This window comes from Eutrigla gurnardus (assembly GCF_963514095.1).
Source record: "Eutrigla gurnardus genome assembly, chromosome: 3".
Classification (NCBI taxonomy): domain Eukaryota; kingdom Metazoa; phylum Chordata; class Actinopteri; order Perciformes; family Triglidae; genus Eutrigla; species Eutrigla gurnardus.
In genome coordinates, this window is record NC_139917.1 from 22,199,822 (window position 1) to 22,212,483 (window position 12,662).

Consider the following 12,662-nt stretch of genomic DNA (forward strand, 5'->3'; position numbering starts at 1 on the left):
TTACTCAACCCCACACACAAAGTATTTTGGTGAGCAACACTGAATGTAAATTGTTTGTTTACAAGAGGGAACCTCTTCCCAGGGAACCTTTAAGATGTGAAACCAGGTCTGAAAGGGGCTTTAATGTTCACGTCATGCAAAGAAACAGGTGAATCCGCTTTTTAAATTATGTTTTCTATGTCTGAAACTTGCTTGTCGAACTTTCCCCCAGTTTGCCTCCTGACATAAATTATAAAAACTCCAAACAAAACAAAAAAATCGACACAATAACCAGTCCTGTGTAACCAGTGATACAAAATACATTCTTTTATTCATTCATCATTGTAAATACACAAAAACAAGTCAATGCAAAAGACAATGGGATATAAATCTTGACACCATTTTCACAAACCGTTTGGAAATGCATGTGGTTGTCTCTCTCTCTTTTTTGGAAATATCCTTTCAATGCAACCCGTCTGTAATATCAGTCAAAGCCATCTATGTCTTTCCCTTCGGCCGTCTGCACAGCTGCGATCATTTCAACCACACCGTTTGGAATCTAGCCAACTGTGCTCGTCCCATTTCATCCCGCAATACTCTTCTCGCCTAGATCATTTTTAGCTGTAATGTTTAAGATTCATATTTTTATCATATGTACACGATATACATTGATTCTTAAATACATTTTCATTGTTTCCAACCTATTTACAATATAAGAGCTTATTGATGTTTTAAATGGTTACGAAATATGTGTAGTTGATGCCCTTTAAAACCTTAAAGCAAAAAAAAAAAGAGGCAAATTATTATAGTTATTATGTGGGGGGGGGGGGGGCATTGCTTTACCTCTAGTACAACAAAACTGCAAAGTATTTCTTGAGAAAAAAATATGCAGTCATATTTGGAGAAAAAAAATAAACAGGGATGTGTGCCATCAACAAAATATTGATACAAGCTACAAATCTCTTCACAAACATCAGGTCATGGAGCGTTTTTTAACTCTAATCAATCTTCACGTCTCCATCCCTACTGGCATTGTAAATGGAAAAATGCACTTCCATGGTATCCTTGAATCTCGTTCATGTGATTGGAAAAGCAGAACCATTCTCTGGTATCGGAACCACTGAGTCTGCAGCAGAGCACTACCTCGGTGCAAACGCCTTTAACCCACACAGTTGCATCACAATAGATTGCAGCTGCATCTGCCGGATCAAACGAGAGTTTTCCACGACAGACACAATACTTTATCTCTCTTCTTGTGGCTGAAAAGAAAAAAAGAAATCGGGCGAGGAGCTAATGTCCCAGATGAAACTCATCACTCTGATGTAAATATTCTTTCATTCTTTGGTTTAAGAGTATTATACGTCGCATTGAAGTCTCAGGATGCTGTTACATGAGTCCGGAGTGAACATTGAGTGCATGCTCCTCATATGAAACTGGTAACTTGTGGGTCTGGACATTGTTACTGGTTTGTAAACCACTTGCATAGCAATAGCGGAATTCCTCAAGGCTTAAAAACAAACAACAAGAAGAGCTAGATATTGAAAGCTGACAAAACAGATAACAAATCATGGTGGAAACCAGTAATGAAACACAGCATATCACATGTCAGATCTTTGACTTTGGAGTTTTGTGAGGAACTTAATGTGCAGGAAAAGTATGGCTTGTCTATAAATAGTCTTATTATTATTATACGTTATACGCTACGTCTTTTGCCTCCATCTAGAAAAAGGTCCGTACCTATCACAGCATCTATTTTGTGGCTCCCTGATTGTCACAAGTGTAAAAAATATTGGTGAGCAAGCGCACCACGAGCTCATTGATCTCACATACCCATGAGGTGTGTGTGTGTGTGTGTGTGTGTGTGTGTGTGTGCGCGTGTGTGTGTGTGTGTGTGTGTGTGTGTGTGTGTGTGTGTGTGTGTGCAGGGATGGACCACTCGCAGCAAACACATTAAAGCAATCTCACTCTGCTTGCCGAAAAGCGAGCTTGAACCCACACAGTCTGTTCTGTCTCTTGTTAGTTCTCTGTCTTTTACTCCTTTTCATTACAGCCACAAACCATCTTTTTAAAAAACTTTCCCTGGCAGATGGAGACAGAGGCTTCTCGGCCGACAGCAGCTCCCCCCTCCCCCTGCTTCAGATCTTCTGGCACATGTGGAGCCTGGACTTGGACGAGGAGGTGGCGTCTTTCCACACCTTGCAGGAAAGGCCCTTGGCACAGTCACAGCGCTGGAAGATCTCCAGGCCGTGAGAGCCTTTCTTCCTCTGCTTGGTGCACACCTCGCCCTGCCTCAGCACCGGCTTGCAGATTTTGGTCCAGAAGTGGCGGGCGCAGCAGTAGCCCTCGGAGCAGTCGGACGAACGCAGGCAAGGGTCGCCCTCGTGTCCTATCGGGGGAGGACAAGAAACAGTGTGGATCAATCACCCGGCATCGTTTTTTTAATGTAAATGTTAACAATTAGTGTTCATTAAACTGTTGCGTTTCCCCATACGGATACATTTATGCAAACCATTTCAATTCAGTTTGCATTATGTGTCGGAACATGAAGCTTTCAACATAAAATCAAGAAATACAATTTGCTTATTCTGTATATTAACCATATCGTCCCATCTGGTTGGAGTCGGATATTATTGGCAGGATGTTAGCGTTGCTCTTTCGAATGCATAATTAGTGTAATGTAGTCATGAAGTTTCTAAATATCTCCTGCCAAAAGCTTCATCCTTCAAACCAGTCGTCCCGTATCGCTGACAAAAAACCCCACTTTGCTGATTTATTTCAATAAGATGTTCCAAGCATCAGATTGCCGAGACTCCTTGTTCAATGCTTTGACACTCACAGATTCTTCCCGTGGGTTTTTCTCAAGCAGCGACTTGCATGAGGCCGTTATATAGTGTACTAAATGTAGGAGAGGGAGTGAGCAAATAAAAGTAAAGTGTCTTATATACGGCGACTCTGAGTGGTGCTGCTATTTTCACATTGATTTTAACATCGTACTCGACGGTGTATTTAGAGTGGAGTAATTTAAGTGTCTCATTAAATGTATTACTTTATGGATGGGCCCTTACATTAACTTGAATCGGGTGACATGAACACGAAGCAGGGGGTTCGGGAGAGTCATTAGCTATAATCACGCCAAACCTGCATTCTGTGGTTTTCGCTTGTGTATCACACAAGTGTGTGTGCTGTCAATGAAAGTGTTTGCATGTCTTTATGGAGGTGCAGAAACAGCGGGGGCATTGTGGTTTCACTTCTTGGCTCCCCGTGCTGCGCTTTAGGCTCACAGACACTGACACAGCAGAGGTGTAATTATCGACATACTTTGTGGATTGGCATCGCCCATGAACCCGTGGGACATGCAGACGGCGAACAACACACTCAGCCGTCAACAGCAGATCAGATGAGACAAAACAAGAGTGACAGAGTTACGATGGAGCACGGTTTCCACTGGATGTCTTTTTCTTTTCACTGTTAAGTGCATTTTATAACGCATCATCAAAGATGCGTATTTTAATTGTTTAAGAATGTGGTAGTGACACTTCTAGACCCCGAACAACAACGCATTCACACACTAGCAGGGGAGGACATGTTTTAAACATAACCTCACCTTTAAGAGAATGCTTAACTTGCACCTTCCCACCCTTCCTCCAGCTGTGGTCCTTGGTGGAGAGCTTGTTGTCCTCCTCTAAAGCCGAGATGTGAGGCGAGAGCACGCTCTCAGAAATGGGCACGCAAATATCTGCAGACAGAAACAGACGAGTTTAAACATGACACAAAATAAACTAGACAAGTTCAACAAATAAAGAGGTCAGATCAACATGGCAGTAGCTGGTTATTGATTGATAAATCGCGTTTTTGGTGTTGGTCAGGTACGCCAATTAAAAACAAACAATTTCTGCACAGCCTCTGCAGAAAAACATGTTTGTGCCGTTCACACTTTTCATGGAGGAAACCTCTGGGCATCTATTGAACACATTTCAGATATAGATCAGGATTCTGAAAGCATGTGTTGGACATTATTTAAATGTACTGGCTCCTTCACCAAGACTCTGGGCTACATATTTAACAAGTCATGTTTTCCAGAATATCTGCATAACGCAATAAAAATCTAATTTCTGAACTGTATCCTGCAGTCACAACATAAGTGAAGCTGGTCACGCACTGAGCACGTGTTTGCGTGGGATACCTACAGTTAGTGCAGCGGTTCCCAGTGCAGCACATGGCATCCCGATGGCAGCGCTTCTTCCTCCTGCGACACGTGAGGCAGCGGGAGGGGGTCTGCTGAGGGCTGTGGCAGTAGCTTCCCACGGGGCACTCCTTATCGTTGCTGCACGGATACACCTGCTGAGGGGGGAAAAGTTGCGTTTGCTCGATTAATTTGCATCAATGTACGAGCACACGTATCTTAACGAAGGCCGTGGTTGAAGTGCATCATTTCAATGATATCAGACTGAATCAGGTTGGATACTTGACTGCATGTACGATGTGGTAGGTGCACGTTTTCTGGTAAGAGTGCAATGTTGGTGCCAATATGGTACTAATATTACCTCAATGGTTGTTTCATGTTCGTGGCATACAGTGCCAAGCATGAGCAAGTCTTGTTCAGAAGTTCAAATGCGATGTTCGTGAATTACAGAGAATGTTTTGCCTTTGATATTTGACGACAGGCAATAAAACACACCCTTGTGTGTGGCAGTGACATAAGTGTAACAAATTCCCTTAACTGCATCATTCAGTCCGGCCCTGATGGCCGTGGCCCGCAGCCACATCGATCCTGTTCAACATCTGATGTCATGACACAGAAGTGGATCATCTTGGGTTGATGGCAAACTCCTCTAATGAATTTAATTCAATGGGGCACATAGTTGCTCGTGGTGTGGGAGGAAAGCAGGTAATGGAAAGTTGAACTTTTCCAGTCAAAGTGATTTTGTATTTAATAAAAGGCTTCCTGGCTGTTTACTCTTTGTTGGAGAGCTACACATGTCGTTGGTTCTGGAAAAGAGACGATGCGGTTAAGTTTTGCAAATGCAGTTTTGCACATCAAAACCAAATGCCATACACCTTCACTTTATTGCATGGCCAGCTATAAATGGGACGTTTGCTTTGACTTCAGGCTGTGGTCCAGTTTGAGAGGACAACATGTTGTAGGGATTAACATGTCTCTCACCGGCGTGGTCATTTGTTTCAGGACCCAATAGAACGATTTAAATCCACAAACCAAGAGAAACCGCCTCAGTTTCCCTCAAAGTGTTCAAAGGCTTAATGAGTCTACAGACATAAGTGAGGGACACTGCAGCTAATCAGACTCCCTCAGTCAATTTGTGATTGTTTGTGCTTTCTTGGAACCTACAAGTCCACCGAAATGAACAACTTTAAACAACACACACACACACACACCGTCCACTGTCAACAGTGAGAAGTACATTAAAGCCACGCTCACTTTTTCCATAACAAGTGTGTGGCACCAATGGGAAGATTTACTGGAACTCGATATAATTCCCTACACATGCGAGTCCTGTCCCCGTCACACTTGGAGCAGGAGCAAAGGAGTTTGGTTGTAAATGGTCTCTCAAATTAAATTAACTGCTCGGTGGAATGAAATAATGTTGCACATTTGCACCGATTTCCGTTTCCAAACGGCTGCAGGGAACCAGCAATACACTGACGGGGTGAGATGTGATAAAAGGTCAGGTCACCGTGTCTCTCAAATTGTTGCACATCTTTATATTGTTTCAATCCATTTGTTATTTATAGTAATTAGCAGGATATGTATTCTGACTGTATGAATTATGTGCAGTGGAGACCGACATTAGAACAACATGTTTGGCTGGCACACCACCACCGGCACCACAACCACATTGAGCTGGCATTGCACTGACAGATCTGATTTAGTGTGGCTTACAACTGACAAACACTGAACAATAAACATGCGAATGAACAAGGGAGAGGTTGGAAATCAGAGTGCTATAAAATCATTACAGCCACAATAAAAAGCTAACTCCATCCGGCGGGGGAGGGGCCGCCATGCCCCCAAACGTACAGGCAGACATGAAATGTACAGCACATGTATAATGAACTCAACAATCAATATTTCAGCACATTAGATCTTGTGACTTGATGACGTGCCTGCGCTTTAGAAAGTGGATAGAATTGGACTCGTTGGCCGGATGCCACGCCGACTTTCTCAGGCCGGAAACACATGGAGGCAATGAAACAGGCGTAGAAAAATGAGCAGGAATATTAAAGTGAATCCTCATCCATCATAACGACAGAGTCCCGCGATGCAGATGCTTAATGTGTTGATGAAAGTAACAAAACCCTGATGTTTGATGGATTCTAAATATTTCTTAATTACTACTGTGTTCAGAGCTGTTCTCAATATCCGAAGGCTTTAATATCAAAGGGACACGCCACCGATACACATGAAGACCAGTTTCCTCGCCATGGGGAGGACTATTCAGTTATACGCTACTGTCTGTGGTTCTGGAGGGAACTTTTGTCTTAAAATCTAAGAAAATAATTCCCCAAATTCCCAAAAGAATTCAAACAAAATGAAAAAGATTTGCAGGCAGGTAAAGTCTAAAATTTAAATGCAATTGAGTTGCATTGTGGGAAGAATACGATCCAGCATTTTGAGCTTCCCTTTTTTGAAGCGCTCTCCATTTTAACATTTCATGGTTCTCTAACTCACAGCATTCCTCAGATGATTTGCTCACTTAGAGAGAACATTAAGATTTGTTTGGCAAACTCCTCTTTCCAAAGTCAAGAATGAACTTTCAACCTCACCGGGGGGGGGGGGGGGGGGATAGAACTGTTCATTCAGAGAAACACGTACATTGCCATGGTCTATTAGTGCAATCACAGCTGAGGAGAGAAATATGCTGGAAATATGGTCTGAGGTTCAAGAAAGTGCAGGGGGGAGTTTTTTCTTTCCTCCCCTGACATGAAAAATGTGCTGTTATCTAAATATGAGGACAAATGGGCCCGGCCACGTGCAGCAGTACTTCATACTACCTGCTCTGATGCCTATCTGCCCTTTTCTGGCCAGAGGCTTGGATCGATTATAGCGCGTTGTGCATCTGGAGGGGAGAGCGGCGTAGAAGAAGGGGACGGAGAAGAAGAAGAAGATCCTCACCTCTTCCATCACGGCTCAAAACCGCAAGACAGCCCTTTGAAACCCAATGATACAAGGCCGACCCCCAAAATCACGGCCGATAATCTCAACTTATCTTGTCATGTTTTAGAACGCCTCATTCGCAACTTCTGAGGGATGTGGCTTTATTTGGATGCATCTCGTTTATCTCACATCTTTTTTTCCCGACGCTCCCTTATTTTTCCCTCGACAGCCTTTGCACATAAAAGCGCAGCCTCGTATCCTGCGCAGGAAGTGGGTTGAAAACGGTGTACTCTGCAGCCGCTCTTGGTATGCTGGTGAGATGATAAAGGAAGAGACAGACAGAGAAGCATAAGGGAAGCCCCCGGCCCTGTCTCGTGCTGCTCTCGTGCTGGTGAAGCGCCGCGGCTTTGAAGAGGAACTTTAAATGTGCAGGAGCAACAATCTATAAGGGATTTACTGCCGGATATACAGGGCTTTGAATCATCCCCCCGGGCTTTGGGTCCCTTATTTACCTCAGAGTCATTCCAAAGTGCTGATATAATTCAGTGGAAGTGCACTGTAACGCATAAAAAATGCAATAAAGCATTGTCTCTACTTCATTGTTTGAGTGTGAGGGTTTAAAATTGAGGGACGTTTGAAAAGTAATGGGGTGGTGGGAGGAGGGGGGTCAAACGTTCTTACTTCAAGGCTGTTTCCCAGCGTTATTTACTCAGAATTCTCCTGTTGACTTAGAGAAAAACTGCAACACAAGTAAAAAATTATAAAAAATAAAAAATAATTAAAAAAACGTTTAACAATGTACCTTGTGAAGCCATGATGAATGAAGGTCCCCTAGACTTACCAAAGTGGTCATTTTATCCCAAATATCAATTTTCCCTAAGCCTGATCAGGTTTTTGTGTCTGAACCTAACAAAATTTAAGCTATAGAGGTTTTATGCCAAAAAACAGGATTACTTTCAACAAAGCGTTTTGCATTATGGCAAAGTGCACCTTTGTGAAGCCTTCTTTTTATGTCAATTTTAACGAAATTTCACTAGAAGGTTGAAAATACAAAGGCTCCTGGAAAGTGTGCATACAGTTAAAAGGGAAAAAAGTATTATTATAACAATGTTTGTACAAAGGAGGGACACTGCCCGACTATAATAAAATTCATATTGTACTTCTATTGTTTCTCAGTCAAACACATAAAAACGACAAAACGACAGTAAAGGACTTCTTCACACGCTGAGCACACATCCACCCTTTCTGAGCGCCGTGTCGTGATTGCACTTGACCTTCCGAAATCACGCTCGTAACCCAAAACTGTGAATGGTGTTAATGAGTGGCAGGGGCCTTACAGAGCCAAATAAACGATGTCACTGAATAAACAAACTTCATATGCCCCTGAAAGCGCAGACAGCCGGTATCAGATAACATAGGGATGGCTGCACACAAGTCACTCGTACAAACCATGTCTTCAAACACAGCTTGGCGTCTTTCATCACTCAAAACACATGTGTTTATGGGCATGTCCCTTTGAGTGCTGGAATCCAAAGTCTCCCCCAAAAAAAAAAAACTAGACCTTCCTTAAGTTAAGTATACATTCTGGGTTGATCTTATTCATGGGACGCGAAGAGAGTCAGCGTACGTGATTGCTCTCTTCAAAGACTATCAAAGGGAAGCGGGGGAAAAGCTCTTGATGGTAATCTAGGAGGTGTGCTGCTCTAAAAGGTGTAATCCCGTGGAATGAGAGGTGCACAGGTCTCCTCTCTCATTAACAGGTCCAATTTCAGTTCAGGAGGTTTCCACAGGAGACCCCTAATGGCTCCGGCGCAGGGCCCTCACGGCGCCCAAGGGACCCACAGACTGGAAAAAAGGCCACGGGACGAGACTGAAGCACAAACTGAGCCAAGCGCTAACAAGCACTCACCCTCTTTTCTCAGCTCATTAGGATCACTACACTTTCATTTTAGTCCGGGGAGGGGGTTAGAAAGGGAAAGGACGTGGCTCCACTTTTATGGGCAGAGCCCTCAGAGGTCGCTCGTTAAAGTAATCTCTGTGTTGAATTAAATAAAGCAACTAGTTAAGGCTGAGTGACCGGCTGCTGATGTTTTACAGACACGTAGCGCATGAATGCCGCCACGCTGTCGGTTCCCTTGTGGGTTCAGAGGTTACAGTGGTGAGCGCTATCCATTTCTGTTGGTCGCCTTCCAAGGAGCCAACAGTGCCACCCACGAGCGCCTGGCTGTCAAGGTCTAAGAGGCTTACATTTTGGTTTTACTCGTTTTTTGTTTTTTTTCTCTGATGTTAAAAGGGTCAGACAACGAGAAAACACTCAGCAGTTTTTGCCCCGCGCTGGAACGCCGAGGGGAAAGCCAAAACCTGACCCTGGTTTGTGTGTGATTCATGTAATCCTTATCGCCAAACGTTGTCAGCAGCTTCAGGAAATAAAAGCACATTAAACTGTCAAATAACCGAAAGGCTTTTGAGCAGCGTTTCCCCGCTGCAGCTGCTCGTCTCCACGGCTAAACTTCCCCCCCCCAATAATTTGCTACCATCGAAAGTTAACCACTGAGGGCGACTTTTGGCGAGATTTCTTGTAATTCGAAGCTTTTACTGTGAGAAAGAGCTGCCTTGCACGATGGACTACGATTCCTTTTCTTTAAACGTCCAATGTGGTGAGTTATTGAGATAATCACTCACATAACTGGCAAGCACACAATCACTCACACCCTGAAACCAGTGCAAATTCTCCAGGCGTGTGATAATCTGCCAACTATTCCTCACCAATTGTTACAAACTCAACAGCTTGACGACTTCCCCATAAATCTACTCGTGGATCGGCTCTGAGGTTTCCTATAACGCGGATGCCAGAGGAGAGATTGGCGTTGATGTGTGCCCATTAAAAAAAAAAAAAACACTCACAGCCAAGCCTTAATCAGCAGTAATTCACTTCACGACTGCAGACAAAGATGAAAATATTTTGGGGGTGCCTGCTGTGAACCACTTCAGAAAGAAAAGGACTCGGTAATGTTTTGTGCCGTGCAACCTGCTCCAAGGTATTCATCATCCTTTAAGAAGAAACATCTAAAAACGGTGGAGTAATTGCAGTTTTATGCTCCCTGTGATCCTAGACTAAATATACGCCGCACTTTGCCATTACAGCCTCATGAAGAGAGCAGCCTTGTTATCTTTGATTTATTCATCTCATCAGTTCCCACTGTATGATGAGACGCAGAAGGTCAGTGCAGTTTGCAAGCCGCATATCTGGACACTTTACAACTCTGGAAAACCTTGCAGCCAGAACACACACACACATATGCATATATACACACATACAAATACATATATGTACTCCCTCTGGCCACAAATGCCATTGGCCATCATCATTTGGACACACTGCACCATGACATTTTACTTTTGGTGGTCTATATTGCTTCCCCTCACTCTTCCAAACTGCTGCGAGATCATTGCAATGGCAAAGTTGTAAGCAGGCGTTCAAATTGAGGTCTGGCGTGGTCGCTTGAGGTTGGAGAAAGTGTTTTTTTTCCATCATTTCTGCTGCCTGAGCTGGATGTCAAGAGCGCTGCTACGCATTTCACCGTCATCCGACACTATCGCTGCAGCAAGCGATATTACAGAGAGTTGAGCGGAGCCAAATGTAAGCACGGGTTTGAAAACCTAGAGGGTGAGGCCAAAAGTGAGGGCAGGAGTGATCAGCTGTTTCAGTGAGCAGAGGATGTGGCAGTGCCATCTGCTGCTCAAAAAGCTCCTCTGAGCTGGTAGTCGGTAGAATTCAAATTTAAGAGTCAGTCATGGGAAGTGGCTTGTGTCAGTTGTTTGACAGGTCAGTCATGTTTCTGTTCCACATCTGTATCTGTTCTCCTCTTGTTTTCAAAAATCAATGAAAATATTAATTCATGAGCAAATCAAGTTAATTCCAGCTTTCCCAAGCAATACACACCTGTAGCTCTAATCCCTCACTTGATAACACTCATAATGTTCACGGCTTTTTTTTTTTTTTAACGTTTGCCTGAATGAAAGCTGCCAAATCTGAAACCTGTTTGAGCCCACTGCTCGCTGTCAGACTACAGTAATATGGCACTTTGTTGAAACAGCAGGACTTGATAACTCTTTGAGTGGGTATTAAGTGGTCGGTAAGAGTATCCCTCGGAGGCCCCACAGTTAGAATCTCATAATCCCAGCGAGCGTCTGGACCGCTTTAATGACACTAAGAGCCAGACAGAAAATTACCATCAAGTGTTAACTTTTTCTCACATTTCGGCGAGCATTAATGATTTACCGTGGAAGTGCGCTGCACCCTACTGTGGCGTCAGGTCTGAAAGGCAATTAGGGTTTATGAGGGGTCCAATCCCTGCAATTTCCAATAACGATTCCCACGTGAGAGAGAGAGCGAGAGAGACTCTCTCTCTCTCTATCACACACACACACACACACACCTCAAGACAGCACCGTTTTGGGGACGCTACTCACAATTACGCACGCTATTCTGTATCAACGGCAAACTTCTAATGTATATTTCACACAAAAAACTGTTCTTTTTTTCCTTTTTATGCCTATAATCAAAACTGGACTCTACTTTTGGAATTATTCATTTATTATTAATACCGATAATAAATGATTCCACTGGCTGTAATCCTACCCAATTCCAAACTTTGCGTAAAGCGAGGTCGCCGTATCCATTGATAAGTCCTCAGGTGATTGGATGATTCAAATTACCTGCGCGAGGATGTTGTGTTTCTTGGTGATCGCGAGGAGGACGGTGGTGGAGCGGTTCGTAGCGGGTGTAGGTGTCTCCTCCAGCATGGCTGGCTTGATTAAGTTCGCCTTCGGGCGCGTCTCTGATCCCTGGGATGTCCCCGTCTTCAGCGTGGCGAGGAGAAACATCGCAGCCCAGCATCTATTCCAAGTTAAGACGAGCATCCTTTTTGGTTAAAAAAAAAAATCTGAAATTTAAAAAAAAAGTCACTTGAATAACCTTAAAATGACGTTTCTCATTGAGAAGTGCGCGCCCTGTCAGTGTCCATGCGGCACGCTCGCCCCCAAACAGAGAGAAGTGATGGAGCCAAGATTCTGGTCCTGAAAATCAGATATTCAGAAGATTCACTGCCATCAACACAACTATCTGAAAGAAACCCTAGAGAGCCCGGTGTAGAATAGACAGTGGAGACGTGGGTCTGTTTAAAATGCGGATTCTCTGAGGGTCAGGGAGAAACCTCAGAAGTTGACTGTCTGGCGGTGAGTGAGCTCTCAGTCGTGCCTGTCGGGTGTTTTATGATCTCGGATACGTTCTTTTTATAGGATTCTAATGAGTGCGCTTCCTCCGCCCCTATTCACTACTGACAAAGACTGAAACTGATCTGTGTGCGGCACTGCTGCTCGCACATTGTCGTCTCGACACCGGCACCAGGAGCCTCGTTGGGGGAGAAATAAAAAAGAGCTATAAAATTATACACTGTGTATTTTAACTGGGCGCTTGACCCTTTTTACTGCGAGGCGCGTAGGAAACGGGGGGTGGGGGGGAGGCTGCTATAAAGAGCGTTTGTAGGTAACGTGGAACATTTTCCGT

The 12,662-nt window shown here is 43.9% G+C and overlaps 1 protein-coding gene across 3 annotated transcripts; it reads right to left on the bottom strand.

The window, feature by feature from the left end:
- Positions 1-281: 281 nt before the first annotated feature.
- Positions 282-12,346, bottom strand: dkk2 (dickkopf WNT signaling pathway inhibitor 2). Of its 3 annotated transcripts, none has more exons than XM_084006236.1 (4): positions 11,813-12,346; positions 4,167-4,317; positions 3,584-3,715; positions 282-2,365 (listed from the first exon to the last, which is right to left on the bottom strand). In XM_084006236.1, the coding sequence occupies exons 1-4, from the start codon at positions 12,014-12,016 to the stop codon at positions 2,115-2,117; spliced, it is 738 nt and encodes a 245-aa protein (XP_083862362.1). In that variant the 5' UTR covers positions 12,017-12,346; the 3' UTR covers positions 282-2,114. The 3 variants fall into 3 exon arrangements, with proteins under 3 accessions (XP_083862362.1, XP_083862360.1, XP_083862361.1); XM_084006234.1 differs by having other exon boundaries at positions 4,167-4,320; XM_084006235.1 differs by having other exon boundaries at positions 282-2,357; positions 3,579-3,715; positions 4,167-4,320; positions 11,813-12,345.
- Positions 12,347-12,662: the final 316 nt, after the last annotated feature.